General features: G+C 41.2%; 1 protein-coding gene across 2 annotated transcripts in view; it reads left to right on the top strand.

The window, feature by feature from the left end:
• ibtk (inhibitor of Bruton agammaglobulinemia tyrosine kinase) overlaps positions 1-26,863 on the top strand; it is a 107,754-nt gene that overhangs the window by 39,345 nt on the left and 41,546 nt on the right. For both annotated transcript variants that reach the window (XM_084335796.1, XM_084335797.1), the window contains exons 7-14: positions 173-290; positions 2,433-2,613; positions 5,522-5,645; positions 13,039-13,216; positions 14,262-14,415; positions 16,146-16,530; positions 23,507-23,769; positions 24,160-24,246. In XM_084335796.1, coding sequence (XP_084191922.1) covers positions 173-290; positions 2,433-2,613; positions 5,522-5,645; positions 13,039-13,216; positions 14,262-14,415; positions 16,146-16,530; positions 23,507-23,769; positions 24,160-24,246 — 1,490 coding nt within the window. The remainder of the gene's footprint in view (positions 1-172; positions 291-2,432; positions 2,614-5,521; positions 5,646-13,038; positions 13,217-14,261; positions 14,416-16,145; positions 16,531-23,506; positions 23,770-24,159; positions 24,247-26,863) is intronic.

A 26,863-nucleotide genomic window follows, 5' to 3' on the forward strand; every position in this document is an offset into this window, starting at 1 on the left:
CTTTTTTAAATTATTTTGAGGGCCGTTTTGAATGGTTTTGGGGGCTATTTTGAATTCTCTGTCCCATGGTCACTGAACTTCAGCGGTGGTGTTGTCAAGGAAACCAGGCCATTTTATCATTGTCTGCTGACTTGATTTTCTAAAGACCATGGCCTTGTCTGCTTGTGTCCAGGTGTTCTCCAAGACCCTGAAGGGCAGGAGGGTGATCGGTGTGGCCGCAGGAAGGTTCCACACTGTGCTGTGGACCAGGGAGGCCGTCTACACCATGGGACTCAACGGAGGACAGCTGGGTAGGGGGCAAGGTTCACCTGTCCACTGTCTTAACATTAGGACTGGTCAATATATCGTCTTAACAAAAATGAAAATGCTAAACCAGGTTTAAAATGTTGATTATTGCAGATATCATGTATCGTGATATTATTGCTACGGAGGGCCAAATATCAATACAGTATTGTATCGTAATTTATTGCTATTGTCCCACCCCTAGTATCCACGGCAACCAGCGTTATCAGGTCCCCCAGCAAGGTAGATGCTTGAAACCACAGAAGAAGTGAATAAGCTCATTACCCATCTATTCATTCTATATATCTTTTTTTGATCATAATTTATTTTGGGTTCTATTCTTCCAAGTTAGTCTTGTTAATATTAGGACTGACCTTGACTACAATTCCTTGTCGACCGACTGACCAACAGCCATACGCTTTTGGTGACTTATCAAAGAGGCTGTTTAATTCAATTAAATCTGTAAAATAGCTTTTTTAACACATTGTGCTCCTGCTAATGAATGCAGTCTTCAGGAAGGAACTCTCTATATTTGGTACTTGTCAACAACCAACGCATATTTGTTGATTATTGTTATGCTTTAGATGTGCTTATCATATTCCAGGAAATACCTCATTCAACACGCACACACGCAAAGCATAAAAAAAGAAGAGTTAAGCAACTGCACTTAAAGTTATTTCAGACCGGGCGGCTGGGTGGCGTAGCGGAGATTGCGCTCGTCACCAATGCAAGAGACTCCTGTCTCGACTCCCCGAGTCAGCATTGCCTGCGGCTTGGGCCAGTCGTCATACTATCTCAATTGGCAGAGGTAGCGGGTGGAAAGTCGATGGGTGGGGATTGGACGTTGTGGACAGCGACTCCTACAGGTCGGTTGGGTGACGCCTGTACAGCAGAGACAGGAAGTATCGGGGGCAGTGTGAGCCTCCCACGCGTTACTCCTCGCCACTGAGAGTCCGCGCTGTCTGGTGAAAAGATGCGACAGGCTGCCTCCTCGTGTACCGGAGGGGACACGTGATGCAAGGCTTCTATCCTCACTACAGCCGACCAGTGGGAGGCATAGTATAGCAACGTTCAAGACAGGGGAGGGGAGGGCGGCTACGTGGTGCAGTGGGCAAGGCGCTCACCACGAATACTGGAGACTGGGCTCGAACAGGTTCGCCTCCCTGTTCGAGCCCAGCGCTCCACATTGCTTTCAGTTTAGCTGGTCGTCCGCACTAATACACATTGGCAGTATTAGGGGGAGGGAAACTGATGGGTGGGGATCGGGCGTTGTGGACAGCGACTCCTACAGGTCGGTTGGTGCGCCTGCGCAGTAGAATCAGGAAGCGACGGGGGCGGGGCCCCTCCAAAGCCCAGACCCCTGACGCTGAAAGATCGAGCCGCGCAGGTGGAAAGATGCGACTGCTGTTACCTCGAGTATCGGAGGGGACTTGTGCTATGTATGACTTAGTCCACATTGCAGCCGGCTTGTGGGAGGCAAGAAACAGCGTTCGAGACAGGGGAGGGTTGAATTGGATGATACGAAAATTGGGATGGGAGAAAAATAGAAAATGGGAGAAAAAGTGGATACAAAAAAAGACAGGGGAGGGGAGAATTGGAGGGTGAAAATAAGGAGAAAAAGCTGATAATTTTTTTTTTCAGACTATAACAACCCATTAGTCAACTAATAACTAACTCTCTATCACTCATCTTCCACAAGAGTAATGTTAACATTATCTATCTGTAGTTTGAGTCGACCGTCAGAGATGCCTCGTGAGAGATGGAACTCTAGCAGAGTTGAGAAGGAATCTGTGGACAAATGGGCTCTCTTGCTCTCTTTCTCTCTCACACACTCACTCACTCACACACACACACACACACACACACACACACACACACACACACACACACACACACACACACACACACACACACACACACACACACTCTCGCTATATGTTTTTATTTTTTATTTGCTAGTATGGTCGTGACATTAGTATTACATTTTTCTCTAAGTGGTATTAAATATGTCTTAGTCTTAAATTGAACTTGTTGAAACCTGTAGCCTGTTAATTACAGTTGCACCTCTTTGATCATGTACACATGCATAATCCTATCCTAACGTTACACTTTCATTTGAGTGACCTTTGACCCGATGTGTTGACCTCCAGGTTACCTGCTTGACCCCAACGGGGAGAAGTGTGTCACGGCCCCCCGACAGGTCTCAGCTCTGCACCACAAAGATGTCTCCATCGCCATGGCAGCGGCCAGCAACGGGGCGACCGTGGTCGTGACGGAGAAGGGCGATGTCTACCTGCTGGCTGACTACCAGTGCAAGAAGCTGGCCTCCAGGTGAATAGATGTTAGCACTTTAATCACTGTACTATACATACAGTACTATAATACTGTACAATACAGTATAATTACCTCCAGGTGAGTAGACGTTAGCACTTTAATCACTGTACTATACATGCAGTACTATAATACTGTACAATACAGTATAATTACCTCCAGGTGAGTAGACGTTAGCACTTTAATCACTGTACTATACATGCAGTACTATAATACTGTACAATACACAGTATAATTACCTCCAGGTGAGTAGACGTTAGCACTTTAATCACTGTACTATACTAGGCTTGGTCGGTATCCTTTTTTTCACACCGTTATACCATTATGACATAATACCCCGGTGTACGGTATTTGACGGTATGACTTTCATTTTCATCAGCGCGCGCGCGGGGAGGGGGGGGGGTCAACCCGTGTTACCAAGTAAACAAGTCATCGTCAGCTCTCAAAAGGTAGTCAGAAGCCTGCACCGTTAGCGTTACTGCGTTAGCATGATCTAGCCTAGCCATGGCAGACTATTTGATTCGTTAAGGGCTCGAAATTGCCTGGGTTTTGGTCATATGCTCCCGAAATGCTCCCGTTGTTTGGCTACTTCTATGTGCAGTGAAAACTACTCTAATGCTTTATAACCTAGTCATTGATTTAGTTCAGGGTAATCTAAGATTAGCCGCAGAGCTAACGCTAGTTAATGTGAGCTAACGCTAGTTAATCAAGCTCAGTAGCTCACAGAGAGAGATAAACAGCTGACAGCGGATAGTACAGGACGGTACAAATACAATAAAAAGGCGGGTGGGGGCTGTTGTGTAAACCTTGTACTCTTTAGTTCACATATAATAAGAGACGGATTATTTGCTTGCTCCACCAGTGCACCACAACAACAACACACCAACTCTCGTCACAACGCTTTACGGTATTTTCACAGCACTGTCGCAACATTACCGTAAAACGTGAACACCGTTGTGACCCACTCGCTCCACTAGTGAGGACGCCTGGTCTCGCCCTCTGCTGGCGCGTGTGTGCACTACACTCAAAACTCTGTTTCACTGTAATAGAAGCTGAAGCGCATCTGTGATTTTGACGGTGACGGACGGTATTGATTTTCAATACCGTCGGGATTTCTAAATACCCTGGTATACCGTAATACCGTCCAAGCCTATACTATACATGCAGTACTATAATACTGTACAATACAGTATAATTACCTCTAGGTGAGTAGACGTTAGCACTTTAATCACTGTACTATACATGCAGTACTATAATACTGTGCAATACAGTATAATTACCTCCAGGTGAGTAGACGTTAGCACTTTAATCACTGTACTATACATGCAGTACTATAATACTGTACAATACAGTATAATTACCTCCAGGTGAGTAGACGTTAGCACTTTAATCACTGTACTATACATGCAGTACTATAATACTGTGCAATACAGTATAATTACCTCCAGGTGAGTAGATGTTAGGACTTTAATCACTGTACTATACATGCAGTACTATAATACTATACAATATTATTGGTATTACTACAGTGTTCTTAGTGTATACTAACCCCACCACTTGTTGTTATTCATATTATTACATTGTTCTTAGTGTATACTAACCCCGCCACTCATTGTTGTTATTGCTATTATTACATTGTTCTTAGTGTATACTAACCCCGCCACTCGTTGTTGTTATTCCTATTATTACATTGTTCTTAGTGTATACTAACCCCGCCACTCATTGTTGATATTCCTATTATTACAGTGTTCTTAGTGTATACTAACCCCGCCACTCGTTATTATTATTAGTGTTCTTAGTGTATACTAACCCCACCACTCGTTGTTGTTATTATTATTACAATGTTCTTAGCACTATAATCGCCAAGGACGCCTTAACACGTCATTCCCCGCCATGCTAATTCTGCCAATGACGCCGTAACACGTCATTGAGATCAATATTTCAAAAATCTGTGATCGCAATCATATTTCTCCCGCGGAGACTTGAGATCTACTGTTGATCCCCTCTCAACTCTCCAACGGTTCAAGAGCGCCATCTGGTGGCCGATCGGCGGATCGCCCAAACCGGGAACGGAAACTGGTGCTCATCCAAAATCTGTCCGACCACTCGCTATAGGTCCCGGGACTCGGGCTCGACACAATGGATAGCGATCCGTTACCAATAACTCGATAAACAACATGATTTGGACGTATATACTATTATACAACGTGGAGATGGATCGCATATTTCAACATCCCATAATAGGAATATTTTTGCTCCACGCTCATCGCCCAACGGCCCGAGGAGACTGGGGTAAGATTCAGCGTTTTTTTTTACCGTGTTCGATACAAACTGCTCTAATGATCATATCACCCACACTAGATGAATCATCTAACGTTGGTCACGGAATTATAAACGACCCCCCCCCATCCGGTCAACATCAGATGATAAGTAGTAACTTCTAGAAGCACGTCCATTTGAATTTTTTTTTATCTCGCGCGGATCGCTATCAAACTGTATTTGATCATCAATATAATGCATTTAGGGCTATAAATCACGTTCTGGAGAATGCTGCAGAAAACGATAAAAACATATTTATACTTTAGACCGTATTTTAGTATGAATATGTGAATGAAAAAGTATAACGTTGCTACATCCTGAACGATAGATAATTGACGTTGAATGGGCCATAGTAATGTCAATTTAGCAATACAATTTAAAAAGTTATAGCCCTGCAAAGAAGGGGAACTTCTCCATAGACAAATAGAGCTGGCAGAGGATGGTATAAGGATGTACATAAGCGTGGCAGTGAAAGGGTTAGTGTATACTAACTCCGCCACTCGTTGTTGTTATTATTATTACAGTGTTCTTAGTGTATACTAACCCCTCATCATGTTTGCTCTCCCTGCTCTCTTTGTGTTGCTGACAGGCAACTGAACATCAAGAAGGTGTTGGTCAGTGGAGGGAGCCTGGACCACCGCGTGGACCCGCAGGTCCTGAACGAGGGAGCAGGAGAAAAGATCTCCATCCTGGCCCTGGATGAAGCCGGGAGGGTGAGCACGGCCCCTCAGCCAGGATGCAAGCCTTAGTGCTTCATTCTGATGTATGGCTCAGATCAGATTTTCTTTTGTTTGGCTGTTCACATAACTTTTTAAATGTGGCCAATATCAGATTCCAGTGTGAACTTGTCACGCTCCTGAACTGGCCCGCAAGTGCAAATGAACAATAAAGACGATGGACATAAAAATTTAGAAAGAAAATCTAGAGCAGGGGTCTCAAACTCAATTTACCTGGGGGCCGCTGGAGGTAGAGTCTGGGTGAGGCTGGGCCGCATCAAATATTCCACAAAAAAAGGGTTTCAAGTATTCAAAAAAAAAGTACAACTGATCCAATCTTCTCACAAACTCATTAAAAAACCTCACAAACACCAGCAACTGACCATTCTCAGTGGTGTCAGTGGACTCATCTTAATCTCCCCTCGGGGATAAATAAAGGTTTTCAATTCAATCCACAGCTATGGAAATGCTCTGTGCATTTTTTTTTTATTCTATCACAAAGCTGTTTAATCAAATCATCAGCCAGTATTTCAGTTATTCTGGTTGCTGTGCTATCTGAGGAGGATTTGCTTTTGTTTGCCTTCAAACATGGTCTCCATCACTTCAGTCATACATTATTTTATTATGTATGCATCAGGGTCGGGAACCTATGGCTCGCGAGCCATATATGGCTCTTCTGGTGACAGCATATGGCTCCCAGAAATTTGAGTAAAAAATAATTTTTTTTTTTTTTTTTTTTTTTTTTTAATACTCGTGATATTTCTTAATAATACTGTGTCATTTAAAAGTAAACAGAAATTAGTTTTGAAGATACAGCTAATAGTATCTGTAGCTAAAGAGCAGAGCTGGCGAGGGAACACAAGTGGACAGAAATTTAAAATCTTCAACCTGAAGACCAGCTGATTCTTAAAACTTGGAACGAGCTTCCTGTGACATACCACACAATGCAGCGTGAGTATTGCCGTATTGACCATGTTTGGCTCTAAATATGCATGTTGGCAGTCATTCTCGCATATGAGGAACATTAAGACCAACCTACGCTCACGTTTAACTGATGGAAGCCTCAACGCCTGCATGAAGCTCAACCTCACCACGTATGAACCAGATTACAAGGCCATCAGCAAAACCATGCAGCACCAGAAGTCGCATTAAAAGTAAGACATATTTAATTTATTATATGTTAAAAATACTATATGGCTCTCAATGAAATATATTTAGAAATATTTGGCTTTTATGGCTCTCCCAGTCAAAAAGGTTCCTGACCCCTGCATCAGAGAATGGCTTCTTGTGTTTAGCCAACACCCATGCCACTGAGTGAGGACTTGGTTGCTTTTTCTCGTTGTGACATAGCTTTAACAATAATTCTGCTTGCAGCTTGATATGATTATTTCATTCCATTTATTTTTGTGGTTCTTAGCACTGAATTTTGAGGAAAGGCTGCATCAAAAGAACTGTGTTTTGTTTCGTAGTGGCGTTTCAAATTGCCACTCTTCACAAGAGCTACCGTTTCTTGGCATATTAGGCACATTGGTTTGGTGCTGGGAGGATGCATGCATATTTTTGAGTCCATTCAGCATGAGCATGCCATATTTTTCTACTAACTGCCTGCTGGTGAAACTAGGCTACTAGCTAAATTTATCTCACGGAGATACTGTAAAACTGGGAACGAGGTTACTAGCCACAGTACCTGCAGATTAGACTACCAGTAGATGCGCTGTCAACTCTCGCTCTGACTCGGACCCGCTGAAAGAGACGACACTCATTCCGTGAAAACCCGCCCTACTCTGCTTTGATTCGCAGACTGTGGGTGGGGGGAGAAACGCTGACGGGACGCTGAATGTGATTGGACCAGAGTAGCCAGGGGGCGACAGTGGCTCGGGAGGTAGAGCAGTCGTCTGGCAATCCGGAGGTTCCCGGTTTGATTCCCACTCCTCCCGGGCAGCGTGTCTATGTGTCCTTGAGCAAGACACTTAACCCCTAATTGCTCCCGATGAGCAGGTTGGCACCTTGTATGGTTGCCTCTGCCGTCGGTGTGTGAATGTGTGAGTGAATGGGTAAAATGTGAGTAACAAATTGTAAAGCGCTTTGGATAAAAGCGCTATATAAAAAAGCAGGCATTTATTTAGCCAGACAGACACAGACAGGCAGAGCACTGCTTGCAGAGGAGACGGCAGAGAATTTCGAGAATGCCTGCCATACGCACTGGATATATTTTCCTTCCACTTGGTATCACTCCGGAATCACGTTTCAACCAAGTCACTAACGTAACGTTGCTGCCATGAGCCTGCGCTATGGTAGCCTACAAGTGATTAAATAAATAAAACTTCCAACTCGCGCAACGACTCTGCAAAAGGTTGCGCGCGGGCCACACTAACACTAAACTTTGATGCCAAGTAGGGGGCCGCAAAATATCATCCAGCGGGCCGCAATTGGCCCGCGGGCCGCGAGTTTGAGACCCCTGAATCTAGAGTGACATAAAAGTCGCTTGAAATTATGACTGTTCAGACTGAGGTCACATTGCAAAAAATCAGACCTGTATCTCATTTAGGACCAAATCGGAATTAAAAAGATCAGATTCCATGTGATTTTTGCGGTTCACACTGTTGTGAATAAATCAGATCCGAGTCGCATGTGAGCAAAGAAATCCGATTTGGGCCACTTTCATCTGCAGTGTGAACGAGGCGCCCCAGTGGGGGACAAACATCAGTTAATTGCAGTGGACACCGGGTTCATGTTACGTGACGGTATTAGAAACCCTGGATGTCCCCGGTGAGGCGATCTGGAAAAACACAGTTGCAGCAGTCAACACTCATTCCTGCTGTCAACCCACAGTTACATCAGAAGGAAGAAGCGTCACTTAAGTGCTGTAAATTATAGCAGTGGAGTTAGAAGTGCTCGGTGTCATCGACCACACTCACACATTGCATAACAGAAGCATCACTTGTGTGATGAACACTTGGGGGACTGTAGATTACTGAGGACAGACTTATAATAAGCTCTCATGGACAATAGTTTCCTTCTCATCTCTCCTTAAACCTCTAAACTCCTCTGAACCCCGGACTGGGGTCAGTAACGTAACTAGTGTAGTGTAGCCTGGCTTTACTCAACGTCTACATAACAGTTTTGAACAAAAGACATGAGATTCTGATGTTTGTGATAATATCAAATATGCCTTGCTAGGGGAATGTGGATTTTAAGGGACTTATAACATCCTAAATTTGAATGTAATGTAATGACGTTTACGTAGGGAGATGGTGTCTCAGGTATTGTTGCAGCCTTGCTGTGGTTCAAATTAAACTTTAGAAATGGCTAATAAAGATTATGTGAATGGCGGCCATTGGGATACAGATGTAAGGGCTTTTCTCGACTTTGAATCTGCAGGGAAACTTAAAAATTAAGTGAAAATTAAGTTGAGGGGTATTTTGGCACGGTGGTGCAGTGGTTAACTGCTGCCTCACAGCAAAAAGGTCCTCGGTTCAACCCAGACAGGAGGAGCCTTTCTGTGTAGAGTTTGCATGCTCCTCCTGTGTTTGCGTGGGTTTCCTCCTAGGCTGGTAAAGCTATGCCTCCTAAAGTGTGAAAACGGAAGTACAGGAAGGCCTACAGGCTTTCCGGTTTCGACAAAACAATTATAGAAACGTGTGAAGTGCACAATATTTCCTCGTTTAAGCCACTGCAACGGCTTTGCCTGAAGAATTTACTACATGACCGGGACGTTCTAGCTTGTTTGCAGACAGGATTCGGGAAAAGTTTGGTCCGTTCGGAGGCAGCTTCCAGGGGAAGTACATACACCGGAAATTCACACTTTCGGCCGTAGTGCTTTACCAGTCTTTATCTCACAGAGGAGATAAAACTGGGAACGAGGTTAGTTTCCTCCGGGTGCTCTGTTTTCCTCCCACACCATAAGAGACATCATGCATGCTGAGTACATACTCTTGTTATTGCCGTTGATCAAGGTACTGGCATTGCAACTGGAGTTGGTCCCCGGGTGCCTGTCTGTGGTTGCCTACATAGTACTGCTCCTAGTATGGATGAGGCAAATGCAGAGGAATCATTTCCAGACTAAAATTAATAAAGTTTTACTTAACTTTAATTAAAGGGTCTAGGAGCCAAATTCTTCAGAATATGGTGGAAATCTGTATTGCCTTCTAGTAACTTCTGTGTGCTTTGTGTTTATTAACTGGGTGTATTATTATGTTATAATGAAATCCACTATGGAGCTTTACCTGGTCTACTCCCTTTTTACCATGTTTCCCCTTTACCTCCTATATGATGGAGGTAGTCATAGCTCAGGTAGTCAGAGCTCAGGTAGTCAGAGCTCAGGTAGTCAGAGCTCAGGTAGATCTCAGGTAGTCAGAGCTCATGTAGTCAGAGCTCAGGTAGTCAGAGCTCAGGTAGTCAGAGCTCAGGTAGATCTCAGGTAGTCAGAGCTCAGGGAGGTTTCAGGTAGTTAGAGCTCAGGTAGTCAGAGCTCAGGTAGTCAGAGCTCAGGTAGGTCTCAGGTAGTCAGAGCTCAGGTAGATCTCAGGTAGTCAGCTCAGGGAGGTTTCAGGTAGTCAGAGCTCAGGTAGTCAGAGCTCAGGTAGATCTCAGGTAGTCAGAGCTCAGGTAGGTCTCAGGTAGTCAGAGCTCAGGTACATCTCAGGTAGTCAGAGCTCAGGTAGGCATCAGGTAGATCTCAGGTAGTCAGAGCTCAGGTAGGCATCAGGTAGATCTCAGGTAGTCAGAGCTCAGGTAGATCTCAGGTAGGCATCAGGTAGGCCTCAGGTAGTCAGAGCTCAGGTAGTCAGAGCTCAGGTAGTCAGAGCTCAGGTAGATCTCAGGTAGTCAGAGCTCAGGTAGTTAGAGCTCAGGTACATCTCAGGTAGTCAGAGCTCAGGTAGATCTCAGGTAGGCATCAGGTAGGCCTCAGGTAGTCAGAGCTCAGGTAGTCAGAGCTCAGGTAGTCAGAGCTCAGGTAGGTCTCAGGTAGTCAGAGCTCAGGTAGTCAGAGGTCTCAGGTAGTCAGAGCTCAGGTACATCTCAGGTAGTCAGAGCTCAGGTAGGCATCAGGTAGATCTCAGGTAGTCAGAGCTCAGGTAGGCATCAGGTATATCTCAGGTAGTCAGAGCTCAGGTAGATCTCAGGTAGGCATCAGGTAGGCCTCAGGTAGTCAGAGCTCAGGTAGTCAGAGCTCAGGTAGATCTCAGGTAGTCAGAGCTCAGGTAGGCAGAGCTCAGGTAGATCTCAGGTAGTCAGAGCTCAGGTAGTCAGAGCTCAGGTAGATCTCAGGTAGTCAGAGCTCAGGTAGATCTCAGGTAGTCAGAGCTCAGGTAGATCTCAGGTAGTCAGAGCTCAGGTAGTCAGAGCGCAGGTAGATCTCAGGTAGTCAGAGATCAGGTAGTCAGAGCTCAGGTAGTCAGAGCGCAGGTAGATCTCAGGTAGTCAGAGCTCAGGTAGGCCTCAGGTAGTCAGAGCTCAGGTAGTCAGAGCTCAGGTAGATCTCAGGTAGTCAGAGCTCAGGTAGTCAGAGCTCAGGTAGTCAGAGCTCAGGTAGGCCTCAGGTAGAGCGCTAACAGTTTTTGGCCGCACTTGATTGTCAGTTTATCAGCTTTATTTACAAAGTGAAATGACATACTTTGCTTTCAAATAAATATTTTAATTTGTATATATAAATATTAGTGGTGGGACTCGATTAAAAATGTTAATCGAATTAATTCGATACTTTATAGTTGATTAATCGAAATTAATCACATTTTAATCGCATATCAATATTTGATGTGAAAAGCAAAATTGTTCAATTCAAATGAATTTTGGTATATGAGTGAATCAATTAATATACATTATACATACGTTTAAGCAGCAAAATACTGTATTAGCTACTACACAGACCAACAGATCAATGCAATTTTTAACAAAGTGCAGCAATTTTAGGAATAATATATATAGAGCAAAGGATCTTTTGTAAACTCAAGCACTTTCGAGGTAAAAGTAAAACGCCGTACTTTCAAGTACATTCCAGAACAGTTGACTATTAAAAAAATAAATAAAAACTCTTGATTGATCTCAATTTCTCTTTTTTTTATTATTATTTTTTGAACAAACCAGACTAAGAAAAAAAGTTATTTGCGATTTATTATACTTTATACTTATTGCACATGCACGAGTCTGGTCTCCTTTGAAAGGTAACATTTCTTACACAATAAAGAAAAATCATCATGCAATTAAATGCATACATTTTCTTTTACTTTTAATTCTTTCTGTAGTTAATTAATCGCAATTAACACTTTAACTGCCAGAAGACGAGTTTAGGCGTCCTTCCCCGCCATGCTCAAGTTGCCGAAGACGCCGTAACTCGTCTTTGATATCAATATTTCAAAAATCTGTGATCGGATTCATATTTCCATCCGCTGGCCTGAGACCCACCAAAAAGCCCCACTGAACCCTCTAGCGGTTCAAGAGCGCCATCTGGTGGCCGATCGGCGCAATCGCCAAACAGGAAGTTACTTGGACGATGTGCTGTTTACCCATATTACTTCCGGGCACTCTGTATATGTCCCGGCACTCTAGCTCGTCACAATACATAGCGATCCGTTGCCAATAACTCGATAAACAACATGATTTGGACATATACCATTATACAACCTGGAAATGGACCGGGTATTCCAACATCCCATAATAGGAAAATGTATACTCCACGCTCATCGCCCAACGGCGCGAGGAAGATACGGTAAGATTCAGCGTAATTTTTCAATGTCTTCTATACTAACTGATCTGATGAACATTTGACCCACATTAGATGAATGGTATAACGCTGCCCACGGAATTATAAACGCCCCCTCGCCCATCCGGTCAACATCAGATGATGTATAGTAACTTCCAGAAGTCCGTCCAGTTGGATTTTTTTATATCGCGCCGATTGCTATCAAACTGTATTTGATCATCAATATAATGCATTTGGGGCTATAAATCACGTTCTGGAGAAAGCTGCAGAAAGAGATGAAAACATACTTATACTTTAGATCATATTTTAGTATGAATATGTGAATGAAAAAGTTTAACATTCATACACCCTGAACAATACATATAGGACATTGAATGGGCCCTAATAATGGCATTTTAGCAATAGAATTTAAAAAGTTATAGCCCTGCAAAGAAGGGGAACTTATCCATAGACAAATAGAGCTGGCAACCTATGGTATATCATGAATTTTGCCTTAGGCAATCAAAGTGTTAATGCGATAAAGTCCCAGCCCTAATAAATATGTCTGATCTCTATACGTCGGATCAAACTATCTAAATTTGAAGCGTGTCTAACTGCATACATCATACCTGGACCCCCGAGGCAACTTCAGTCCATAGGATTGGCTATACCACTGGTTTAAATGTTCTCTCCTGCCCTCTCTTCCAGGTGTTCTGCTGGCGTTCCTCGGGCAGCTCAGTGAGGCAGTGCAGGTGGGCCTACGGGCGCCAGGTGTTCATGTCGGACATCGCTCTCAGCAGGAGCGACATGATGTTTGTAACGCAGGACGGGGAGGGCTTCAGCGGAGTGTGGGCTGGAGAACTCAAGAAGTACGGAGAGAAGAAAGGTGAGGAGCGCCACGGAGGCCTCGCACGGCTGTGTGGTTCTCTTTCTGATTGATTGATTGAAAAGTTTATTAACAGATTGCAGAATGGGTACAGTACAGTACAGCTCAATACATACAATTGTTAAGGGGATGCAGACCAGAGAAAGACTTTCGTCTTGTTTACATCAGGGTCCCCCATTTTCAATTCATCATATGACACACACGACATACAGATAGACAGTACTGCTACATCTATACATTCTATACATTCTTCCAACATGGCTGCCTGTAACCATTGGTAACCACTTTAGAAAGATGGCTAATTTCTGTGCAGTGGTAGAGAAGGTAAAACGAAGCATGATATTACTGTTCCACTGTGACGTGTTTACAAGATCCAGTTATAAGACACCAATTTGTGAAATCTTTGTTGATATATTTCTCATATATCAACACAAAGCAACCGTTGTTTTGCGCATAGCAACCGTTGTTTCTTCCAACATGGAGTATAAATAGGCATTCTGAACATTCTGTGAAAAGGCCTCTGTTATGTTACAGTAGGTGTACTTCTTTGTCAATGTGACGGCAAGCACTTAGAGGTACAATCTGTGTTTGCGTTTTGGCGCCCTCTGTTGAAACTCTCACTCCACTACTGGCCTTTTGTTTATTTGAGAATTTCTTGGATATTCTTATTTTTTTTTTTATACAAGGAATGACATCAGACTGCTCAGATCACATGGCTATATACACCTCACTATGACTGGTCTCAGATCAACACTCCTACTTTGAGATTCTTGGCCTTGTTTCTTTTGTTTGTTTGTTGTGGTGGCTTAAGATAGTTCCACAAAGCTTATTTCCCATATGCAAGTGAAACTCTTAAAGGACATATATATATGACAGAAACGTTGATGTTCTAATACATTCCAGATTGTAGCTTTTCAAGGTGCCATGTAGTGAAATTATACTAATTTGTTCATGTTGAGAATAATTTCAAATGATTGCAGTCATATATGTATGCGTCACCTTTTATTTCATTGTAACTTAACTTGCTTGCTGTCTCTCACTTCAGAGGGCAGCGTGGAGGTCTGCGGCCACTCAGACGCTGTAGTGACGTACGAACGCATTCGCCTGGAAAAGCTGCCCTACGTGCACAGAGCCGTCAGCATCACAGTGGACTCCAAGGGACGCAACTTTGGAGTGCTTCAGTCAGACCCCAAAACAAGGTAGATACTACTATTGTATTTATAGAAACAAGGTAGATACTACTCTTTATACAATCAAGGTACTGTAGATACTACCATTTATACAATCAAGGTACTGTAGATACTACTATTTATACAATCAAGGTAGATACTACTATTTATACAAACAAGGTAGATACTACTATTTATACAATCAAGGTAGATACTACTATTTATACGAACATGGTAGATACTACTATTTATACAAACAAGGTAGATACTACTATGTCTGTAGTAGAAATACAGGAAGAAGTGCTACTTGGATCTAAACCACTGTATAATTAGACAGATGAAACGGGTGCTCTTTGGTTGGCGGGTTCAGTAGACGCTGTTAAAACACTGGAGGTATTCCTTTGTCTGTGAAGTAAAAACCATGTAGATCTATGAAAGCATGGACCCCCCTCCCAAACAGACAAGACACTCCGTCTGAAGGTACGACATTTAAAAAGCTTTTATTGTAGTGGCTACACAGTTGAAAATCAGTAACCATCGACCGAGCATGGTCTTCATCAGGGTCAGAGGTACTGTAGATCCTCATTTGAGAAACATAGAAACTCTTGTGGAGAAATGGAGGCCTTTCGTGGAATGTTTGTGTAGTTTTCTCCCTTCCAACATGGCTGCCTGTAACCATTAGTAATATCTGTGCAGCGGTAGAGCATTGGAAAGGCATGATCTCACTGTTCCACTGTTTACAAAATCCAGTAATAAAATATCAGATTATAATTTTTATATACCGTAATTCCTCTAATAGTAACCCCGGCTTGTATTTGTTTCAACTGTAGCGGGTACCAGGCTTGTATTAGGAGGAGGCCTGTATAAGAGGGAGGCCTATATTTCAAATTTTCAAACTGATCATAATGAATAAATCAACATTATGTGTCAGTTTGAACCCAGTAAAATGTACTGGGTTCATTTATTGAAACCAAGTACTGTATGAAATAGTAAACAGTGCAATTACAGGTGGTCACTGGTCATTTCAACGTTTTCAAAGTGAAATCAAGTAACTAGCTCAGTATGCAGCTCAGTATATTAGTAACCCGGCTTGTATTAGGAGGCCGGCTTATAATTGCTTAGCTCAAGAGCGCACCCGACCATTAATAGAGACCCGGCTTGTATTTGAGACCCGGTTACTATTAGAGGAATTACGGTATATCTCTTATATCAACACATAGCAACCATTGTTTTGCACATAGCACCCGTTGTTTCATCCAACATGGAGGACAAATGGGTATTCTAAACATTCCGAGAAAGGCCACAGTTGAAAAATAGAAATACCCCATTGTTGAAACACACATGTGTGAGTGTTGTGGCCGTTCCAGCTTAACTACCCTACATTTACATAGTCTTGTTTGTAAATGCCATGCTAGTTTTGTTGTAAGTACCATGCTAGTTTTGTTGTAAATGCCATCCTAGTTGTGTTGTAAGTACCATCCTAGTTTTGTTGTAAGTACCATGATAGTTTTGCTGTAAATACCATGATAGTTTTGCTGTAAGTACCATGATAGTTTTGCTGTAAATACCATGATAGTTTTGCTGTAAATACCATGATAGTTTTGCTGTAAATACCATGATAGTTTTGCTGTAAGTACCATGATAGTTTTGCTTTAAATGCCATGCTAGTTTTGTTGTAAGTACCATGCTAGTTTTTTTGTAAGTACCATGATAGTTCTGTTGTAAGGAAGACCTCCCTTTCTTGTGTTTGTGTCCTGCAGCTTGTACGAGATCCCCAGCGTCTCGCCCTCCTCCTTCCCCCAACACTTCCGGAGTCTTCTGGAAGAGGCGGACGAGACGGACAGCATCCATGACGTGACGCTGCAGGCCGGAGACCGCACCTTCCCCGCCCACAAGTACATCCTGTCCACCAGGTCTGAGTTCTTCAGGAAGCAGCTGATGGAGGAGCACGGCGGAGGGGAGGAGGAGCTGGACGGGGAGGTGCGGAGGAGCGAGGACGCGGTGGGATGCGACCTCCTGGTTTTGGAGAAGGTCACTGCGGAGATGCTGGAGTACGCCCTGCACTTCATGTACACTGACACCTGTGAGCTGCTGGTACACGGGGCCCGGCCCAGAGTCTCTGGGACCACGCAGGGTCAGAACCAGGTGAAAACATCTATTCAGCATCTTGGAGCATTTTCCACAAATATTATTCAAATATTTCATTTACATTATTTTCTTAATTTTCCCTTTTTGTCTGCCCGGCACTTTTCTATTAACTGTCTATATATGAGCATCACAGCCTTAGTTACCAATGTAAGACTTTAGGGTCTGATATTGATAATTAGGGAAGAAATGTTTTTATATCTAATGCATGTGCAAATAATGTACAAATGTAATAATCTTTTTTAACAACATATAAATTAATTTTGTGTAGAAAATGTCTATTGTAAATGTGAAAGTAACCCAAATTGATTGTGCCAAAATATCAAATTGGTTAGTTCATTTTACCAGTGCATAGCTGGCAGAATTATGCCAATACTGATATACTGTATGTGTGAAAGGCCAGTAAGTAACCAGTGCACTGATGTATCAGGATTGGGTCATATGGCAAAATATATATAATATTTTGTATACATATATACATATATATATGTATATATATATATATATATATATAGTATATTGCAAATTATTTTTGATATATCTATTTTTTCTAGTAATAATTACAGTGAATTAAAAAAATATTAAATATATATTATATGTTATATGAGAATGAAGAGGAAAATGTACCGGGACCATCGATTACGGTCCCCGGAAGAGAGTTAATAGATACCAACATAACAGAAGGGACAGAATCAAGCTCCGTGAAAGAGAGAGCAGCCAAATATCTGGATAAAAGAATACCAATAGCAAAAGATTCCACCGTCACCGTCACTGCATCTATGCCGCCAATTGAAGCAAGCAGTACTACCACTCCACCCGATTTCAACACACTGACTAACCTGATGGTAGAACAGATTACACACATCAAGGCGCTCGACGCTAAATTCGATCGCATCGATGAGAAATTAGAAGAAGTCAAGAAAGCGATCGATGCACAGTCAATGCGAATCACGTCAGTGGAGAATTCGGTGACAGAAATCACAAAGGCAGCCAAGGCGAGCGAGGGTGGCATGACAGAGATGGGGAATGAGATGGAAAGAGTGAAAGAAGAATATCGGAGTGAAATACAAGGGCTTAAAAACGAAGCGGCGGAGAGGCAACTAGAAACCCAACGCTACCACAGGCGGAATAACATCCGCATTGTAGGGCTTGAAGAAGCAGTAAACTGCGAAGAACCCAACTTTCCAACAGTGTTATCAACGATTTTGAATAACATCGATCCAAACAAAGTGCCAGAAGTGGAACAAGTTTACAGAATCGGTTCTCGGGGGCAAAGAATCAACGGGCCAAGAGTCATCATTGTCACCCTGCGGAAGACTACAACAAGGGATGACATCATCAAATATGCTCGCAACCAACGTGGGAATCTGAGTTATGATGGTAAACCAATATTTATCTACGAAGATCTGAGCAAAGATGCCATCATCCGACGTCTACCATACAAAGTTGTGATGCAAAAGCTGTTCAAAGCCGGTTACAAGCCAAGGCTATCATACCCAGCGCTGTTATCATTCGTGGGCAGTGACGGTCGCAGGTCAGATATACACACACCTATGGAAGCTGAGGATTTTCTGAATCGAATTGGAGCAAATAACCCAAGGCAGGGCGAAAATGTCGGAAACATATAAGCCTCTTTCTCATTGTATACCAGTGTTAGAATGACTTTAGTGTGTTCATCAAGGTAGCAGACGATATGCAAGCCGTCTATAACAATGTGTATTGTGTATAATACGATTCATAATACATTATAATTTCAGTCTCTGGTCTCGGAGGGACAAATACATATCATTGCAAAAAGATCTATCTGGAATATTCTGGGTTTATCGCTCAAATGCCCTGGGTCTCTTAGATCATTCTGGAACATAAAATAGTCTAGGCACTAGCATACTCTACAATCTTCTAGAATATAAGGCACCATGACAACGAAGCCTACAACTCTAACAATAAAAATCCGGTGTGTATACACATAGCAGATAACAAATTAAATGAAGTTCTATCGGTCTTTAATAATATTTTAAAAATTAACCACACTTAAACGTATGAACACTACAAGGTTATTCTAACAATTTAAGTAATCACTCCATTGAAGGCACATTGAAGCTCTAAAAGGCGCTGCTTTTCTATCTTATCTAATATGTTAATTCGAGACTAGTGGCTTCTCCACGTTGATAATTATTCTATCTCTATCTCTCATTCCTTATCTATATCTTTCCATTGATTTTTATTTTATTTAATTTTTTCTTCTCATTACTCTATATTTTTTAAAATATATTTTAACTTACATTGTTCTTTTCCAATGTTCTTCACATTAAGGTGTCAATATTGCTCTACAATCTTTTCCTTTTTTCCTTTTTTCCACACGTTAGTGGAGGGTTCAAATGAATATGTCGATAATGGTTTATTCTCTTTTTTTATTGTTTATTTTATTTTTTCTGTCATTTATCACAACACTTCATTACAGTAAGGGAAGGTGCAAGACCAAAAGCGACATTCTATTGCAATAGAATGGAAATGTTAGATCCTATGGCAATTAGCATAGGTAGATTAAGATTACAATGCTCAGTTTGGGCAATCCGGTGGACTAGGGGAGAAAGTCAATCGCGGAGGATGTGTTCTTGGAACACAGGCCTGTACGACTTTCTGGGCGAGGGGAAATTAGGGGATTTTTATTTGTATATATATATGTTTTTAAGCTCAGCTCTCAACGGGACCTCATTAATTGGATGTACATCTATTGTAGCTTCACACTCCAGAAACATTACCAAAAACTACACAAAAACATGCATAGATTATGGCTAGTTTGAATATAATGGTATGGAACACCGGAGGGATAAACAAACAACACAAACGCAAAAGCGTGCTCACACTGATGAAAAAAGAACATGTGGACGTGGCTTTATTAAGCGAAACGCACATTTTAGAGGAAGACATAAATACGTTAGCGGATAACATATACCATAATATTAGTCACTCTTCTTTTGTTACGAGAACTAGAGGGGTAGCCATAGTCGTCAGACGCAAATTAAATATCGAATTGAAAGGGGTATGGTCGGATGCTGAGGGGCGCATAACTATAGCTAGGATTATACACAATAACAGGAAAATTGCATTAGCAGCGGTATATGCCCCAAATTTGTACGAAGTGGGTTTCTTCACTTCACTAACCGAAGAAATGTTAAACCATCCCGAATACTCATATATAATAGGTGCGGATTTTAATGCCATTTGGAACCCAAGGATGGACAAAACTTACCTTACCTTTTCCAGCGAACAAAAAAATGCATCTAAAGCATTAAAAGATTGGTCGAAATCAACAGGGGTAACTGATTTATGGCGTTCACTTAACCCCATGACCCGCAAGTACTCCTGTCGTTCGTCGAGACACAACACACTATCCAGAATTGATTACGTCTTTGCATCCCCGAGAATATTTGATAAATATGAAGTGGAAATGACACCCAATGCGCTATCAGACCACTGCTACTTAATCCTGAAAGCTACATTTGGTACACTATCTTCCCGGGCCCCAAGATGGCGTTTTAATTCTATGCTGCTTAACAACAATGAATTCATTACACAAATTAAAGAAGCCCTCACAATATTCCTACGGGATAATACTAACTCGGTGCAAGATCCCAGAATATTATGGATGTCGGTAAAGACTATGATTAAGGATTTCTCGGATAGATTTTCCTCCATATTGCGCAAAAATCAAAACACAAAACTATCTGAAATGGAAACGCTTTACTCAACGCTTTTTAATTCTTTAAAATACAACAACTCTACTAGACTAGAAAACCAAGTAAACATTCTAAAGACAGAGATCAAAGCAATATACAGACAAAAATCGGAATTGCAAATACGCAGCACAAGACAACAGCAGTACTTCCAAGGCTCTAAACCTAGTCACCTATTAGCCATGCGACTAAGAATTAATGCAAAATTTGCAGATATAACTGCCATTAGGAAACAACAAGCTCTAGTAACAGAACCCAAAATAATAAACGATACATTCAAAGAATTCTACTCAGATTTATATAATTCAGAAACGACCTTTGATCAAGACAAATTAGACACATATCTTAATCAAATTACTCTCCCTAAAATTACGGAGGAAGACGCTAAACAGTTAGAAGTACCGATCACATTAGAAGAACTCAAGGAGGCCATATCCGGAATGAAAAACGGCAAGGCTCCGGGAATTGACGGTATCCCATCAGAAATGTACATTTCTTGCTGGGACATATTTGGACCCTTATTACTAAATATGATCTTATACTCAGTCAAAGAGGGAAGTTTCCATAAACACCAAAATACCGCACTCATTTCAGTTCTTCACAAAAAAGACAAAGACCCCACTGAGTGCGGTAGTTACCGTCCTTTAAGCCTCCTTGGAACCGATGTCAAACTGTACTCTTAAGATATTAGCCATCAGATTGCAAAAGCATATGACGTCTTTAGTCCATCCGGACCAAACAGGCTTCATAAAAGGTCGTCTGATCAATGATAACATAAGGCGAATACTGCACGTACTAGATGCTGACAAAGAGGACAACACACCTAAGGCGATACTATCCCTGGATGCTATGAAAGCATTTGACAGGTTAGAATGGTCGTTTCTATGGGCAGTATTAGAAAGGATGGGGTTAGGAAAAGGATTCATTGATATGATTAAAGTACTATACAAGGACCCATCGGCCAGGATTACAACAGGCACATTCATCTCCGATATCTTTCCGGTATCACGCTCAGCCAGACAGGGTTGCCCTCTTAGTCCCGGACTATTCGATCTATCATTAGAACCTTTAGCACAATTTATAAAACAATCCCAACACATAGAACCAATAGTAATCAAGGGCACACATCTTAAAATTAGTTTATATGCGGACGACGTAATATTGTTCATGCAAAACCCCAACAACACATTGCCGCATATACTCAAGTTGATAGAAAACTTTGGTGATTTATCGGGATTTAAAATAAATTGGCCTAAGTCAGCGTTTCTTCCTCTTAACACCAGTGCAAAAAAAGACACAACCCTCCCAGGTGCGATACCCATGGTCAAACATTTCAGATGCTTGGGTGTGGAAATATTTCCCACCATAAGACAAACGGTGAAGCACAATTACACAAAAATACAGAACAAAATCAAAGACGACCTGGACAGGTGGGCAAAACTTAAAAACTCAGTACAGGCAAGGGTATCAATAGTTAAGATGGATGTATTACCAAGAATCAATTTCTTCAGCTCAATGCTTCCGTTACCTCCTCCAGAGGGCTACTGGAAAAGATTACAAACCTCCACATACAAATTTATTTGGAATAACAAACCACCTCGCATAAAAAGATCCACCGCACAGAGAAATAAAGCAGACGGTGGCATGGCAGTCCCAGATTTTTTACAATATTTTAAGGCCTTCACTTTAAGACCAGTGAAGATATGGTCTGATCCCCAGGCTTTGGTATCTTGGAGAGAATTAGAAGAAAACATGGTAGCCCCACAGAGACTGGAAGACATAGCACACACTAAACTTTCAATCAAGCATTGTGAGCGAGAATTTGGCCCAATAATTACCCATGCAATCAGAACATGGCGGGAAACACAAAAGAATTATCCTAAACCTCAAGAATGGCATAATCACACTCCCATATTCAATAACAATGCTCTCTTAATGGGAAAACGACCTATAAGATTCCCTATATGGGAAGAGAAAGGCATACACACATTAGGGGATATTTTTAATAACAAGGGCCTCTGTAGTTATGTCGAAATATGTATAAAGTTTAACCTCACCGAGTCCACATGGCTTTTTTACATACAGTTACGACTTTGTATGAGATCTCACGGTGTTCCATTACTCGTACCAATTGAACACCACAGATACCACAAATTTTTCTATGAAAGAGATATTGGGAGGTTTTGTATCAAGTTTTTATTATCAATTACTAACGTCCTCGTATGAAACCCTTCAAATAGACACTGTCTGGAGGAGGGATATACCAGACCTGGAATATGACTTTGATTGGCAAGGAGCCTGGGCAAATGTCCGACTTACATCAAGGAACCCGGATCATCAACAAATCAATCTGAACTATATTCACAGGACATACTTGACTCCTATAAGGCTGTGCAAAATGGGGCTTATACAAGACTCCAAATGCTCCCAATGTACAAATGGGGACGAAGGAACATTTATGCACATGTATTGGGACTGCCCACCAGTTAAGGCATTCTGGAAAGATGTATCCCAACAATTATCAACACTCGTATTTTGGAATATACCTGTACACCCCGCGGTATTACTATTGAATGATGTTTTTGAGTTTGCAGTGAATCCACAACTAAAAAGATTGGTTTTATCGGGTATCACAGTAGCTAAAAAACTGATCGCATCACGTTGGTTTCAACCGGAAAAAATGTGCCGAAAAGTGTGGTTTCTTACATATCATGATGTGATATATCAAGAAATATCTACAGCAAGAATTCTGGGGCTCAATGAATCCAAAATGTCAATGTGGTTAGAAGTGGTGGAGAGAATAAAAGCTAGCTTATAATGGTGGTGTCTGGTTAGGAGTGAGGGATAATGGAGGTACTATCCAAGAGGGGGTCTGGGAGGGGGGGTTTGAGCTGGAGCATATGTATGTAGGGTTTTAGAAAATAGGTATTAGGGGTATATTATATACTAACATTTATATAATTGTAATTTCGCTGGATATACACTGTATACGGCTAAAATGTTATTATAGACTATTTTTGTTTTATCCTGTTTCTGTACTTGCATATATTATAACCACCTTTACTGAAAGTTTCATTATGCATTGTGTGTTGAGTACTGACTTTTAATAATTTTTTGTTTTGCAATAATAAAAAAAATATAAAAAAAAAAAAATATATATATTATATATGATTATTTCTTATAACAGTATTGCCATAACGCAACTTTCATTCTAAATGAATGTCATCCAACGTCACCAGGATGTAGAGCAGCAGCATCTGATCAGCAGCTTCCAGGAGCTTGGTTTCTCAGAGGGCCTGAGGGGGCGCTCTGCCCTAGACGTGTACCGCTCCCTGGCCCCCACTGCCACGGGGGACGGGGACAAGGCCAAGAGCAAGGCCTCCAAGCCTGGGAAGAAAGGCAAGGGAGCAGGGAAAGACAAGGCCACGGAGGGAGGAGCCAGCCCTGTGAAGACCTTACAGGGCATCGCTAAGAGGCTGGGCATGGGCACTCTGTCTGCACGGTGAGACGTCATCACAATAATCATAATGCACTTCATTTGTATAGCCCAACGTGCTCCACCGCAGTACAAATAGACAGAATAAAAGTAGTGCAAAGAATAAGAAAAAGGGTAAATACAATGATACAAAAATTATTTAGAAAATTGTAAATAAACAAAAGTGACATGAAGACAACATGACAAAAGACGAGGAGCTTCTCGGCATCTTCTGTTCCACATGTCCCAATGTGTCCTGAGTGCTTCTCAACCTTTTTACATGTATTTTACATGTACTGTAGTCTTGTATTGCTCTGTTTTTTCTCTGTTTGTTTGTTGCCACATCCGTTTCTCTCTGGAATGTTGTTTTATCATGTGTACAAGCGTTTTTATTATTATTTTTCCGCTATTTGACAGACTGGATGGAGTCAAATTTGAAAACGGGAAGATCAATGTCACCCGCAAGAAAACTGGCAACAAGCCCAAATTCAACCAGAAGAAATGGTGAGTGTTGTTGTAAAGTGCAGAGTTGGGATCAAGTCACTCTCAGTTCAGTCACTTAAGCACGTGAACAGAACATGCCGCTCACTATTCCAGCACTGGTACTAATAGTCTTAACTAGGGCCGCCAAACGCAAAAAGAAATTTGAATGCGTTATTGACATGATAGGATGTAATTAATTGCAATTAATGTAATTAAGAGAATATATATATAATAATTAGCAAGCATAGCGTAGCTCAACCTATGTACTTAATAATTGTTGTTTTGTAGGAAATAGCGTTCATCACTGCATCGTTTAGGCCAGGGGTAGGCAACCCTAGGCACGCGTGCCTGCATAGGCACGCGGGGGCATTTGCATAGGCACAGGGGGCAGCATAATAATAAAAAAAAAATGAAAATTAATTTTTTTTTTTTTTTTTGCTTTGAAATATTATAGTGAAATATTTTGCACTGTTGTCGCATTTATCTTGTTGAAGTCCTCCCACAGGTTCTTTTTACTACCACATATTTAATTGAGACCCTTTATTTGTTTATTATTTCAATTTAGCTGGAAATACATTGCTACATCATTCAGTAACATTTGCAGAGCCTTATAACAAAAACATTATTACGGTCACCATTGTGACCAGTGGGATTAATCAACAAATTGTATTATTTATTTTTCTATTTCATTGAACATTGCACATGTTAAAAGCCATTTTTTTACTCAAAATGTGAGTATTACCAAGTCAACTTGTGTTCTTAAAACAATGACAATAAACATAGTTTTATTAGGTTGAAATAATGTGGTTGTGTACTTATTTTTCTGTTAACTTATTATGGATTGAAAACTGAAAACCTTAATGCACAGTAACTGAACTCAATATTTTTAAGTTCTGGTAACTTATTATTATATATTTTTTTACAGTGTAGTCTTGCGATCAATCAAAACTTATTTACACGATATACCTCACATTCACCCTCCATTCACATCCTGGTGTTCTCCATTAGGCCTGTAGGTGGAGCTATGACAGCACACGTACAGTACACACACCAATGGTGTGTGATGTGTCCAAAAATGAATGGGCAAATGTGAGTGAAATGGTCGCACTGTATGCAGCTGTTTGTCTGCATTGCATCCCCCCCCCCCAACTCAGATTTAGGGTTGATACAACCATCATAATAATATTGTTAATAATAACAATAACAATAATGATGTAATAATGTAAAAATTATCATTAAAAAGACCTGATTATGAGAAAAATAAATTACGATGCATGGAATATTGTTGAGGCACACTAGTTACAACTATATTTCAAACAGGCACTCCATGTCAAAAAGGTTGCTGACCCCTGGTTTAGGCTATAATTTGGTTTAATCCAAAAGTCTGTTTGGAAACAATGTATAATGAAATGAAACGTTCTCGCGGTCTGCATGCCGGGAGTACATACCCAAGTAAATGGTAAATTGCTCCACTTCGACAAGGTCCATTAGCATGTTATTGGTATCTAGGGACATCTATGGACCTCAGGAAATGTATTCCCAGTGTCGGAAATATTGTGTCTGTTACTATGCTTGAGTAAATTGTAATGAACCAAAGGAGAATATCAATTATTATTATATTTTTCTTTGATGGTGAATAACACCATGCTTACATTGACCAGCTGTGAGAAATTGCCACTGAGCTCATTCAGCACCTTCTTGAGATCAAGTGTACAAAAGATCTAAGCAAATTAATAAAGGGCAGATTATTTACAGCTTTTTTTGTAGATGCAGTACAGAATTTTGCCATCCGGACACATGCCATTTTAAATATGAATATAGAATATCAGGCCTATAAATTACCTTATTATGGCCAAGTCATAAATCTATGGATCGGGCAAAATCTCCTCTTTCCAATGGCAGAGGTAAATCTGGATTTAGTACCACCAGGCGCCCGTTACAGGGCAGCAAAGACTGTGAATGAAATCTACTGTAAGTACAGTTACTTTTCTATAATGTCAATAGCTCCGCTATTTTTCACCAGATTGCAACACTTTTTTTGGTAGACGTTCACAGAGGTAAAGAAACAATATACGTTGTATTTTATGGCAATAATGTTCAGGTTTGTTCGACCCGTGAGATATAATCACGAAAATAACGTCAATATTTTTCACATAGCATATTTTCAGCAGCTTTGACAGCGGCTGTTGTGAGCTGGGTAGGGAAGTTTTATGAAATTTCTGATGCAATGCGCCAAGATTTTTATAGATTGCTAGTAATAACACTTAAAATCATTGGTATATAACATGGTTTGGTATATAACATAACAAACGTAGTGCTGAAAATATACACTTTGACTGCAGTTTTGATAGGGTTAGGGTCTTGACTCTTGGCTACATTTGAAAAAGAAACGCAACATTAATTAATATGGACTGTATTGATCTATTTATGACGTGAAATAAATACCGGGCCGATCGGGCTTAAAGGAAAACTCCAACATTTTGGGAAATTTGCTTATTTGGCATCTACCCTGGAGTTAGACAAGAAGATACATACCCTTTTTCTTCTCTGTGCATGCAGTAGGAGTAGGAAGACACGCACCGTTAGCCTAGCTTATCTTCTTGTCTAACTCCAGGGTAGATGGCAAATAAGGTAATTT

Source organism: Notolepis coatsorum (genome assembly GCF_963971535.1).
Source record: "Notolepis coatsorum genome assembly, chromosome: 19".
Lineage (NCBI taxonomy): Eukaryota > Metazoa > Chordata > Actinopteri > Aulopiformes > Paralepididae > Notolepis > Notolepis coatsorum.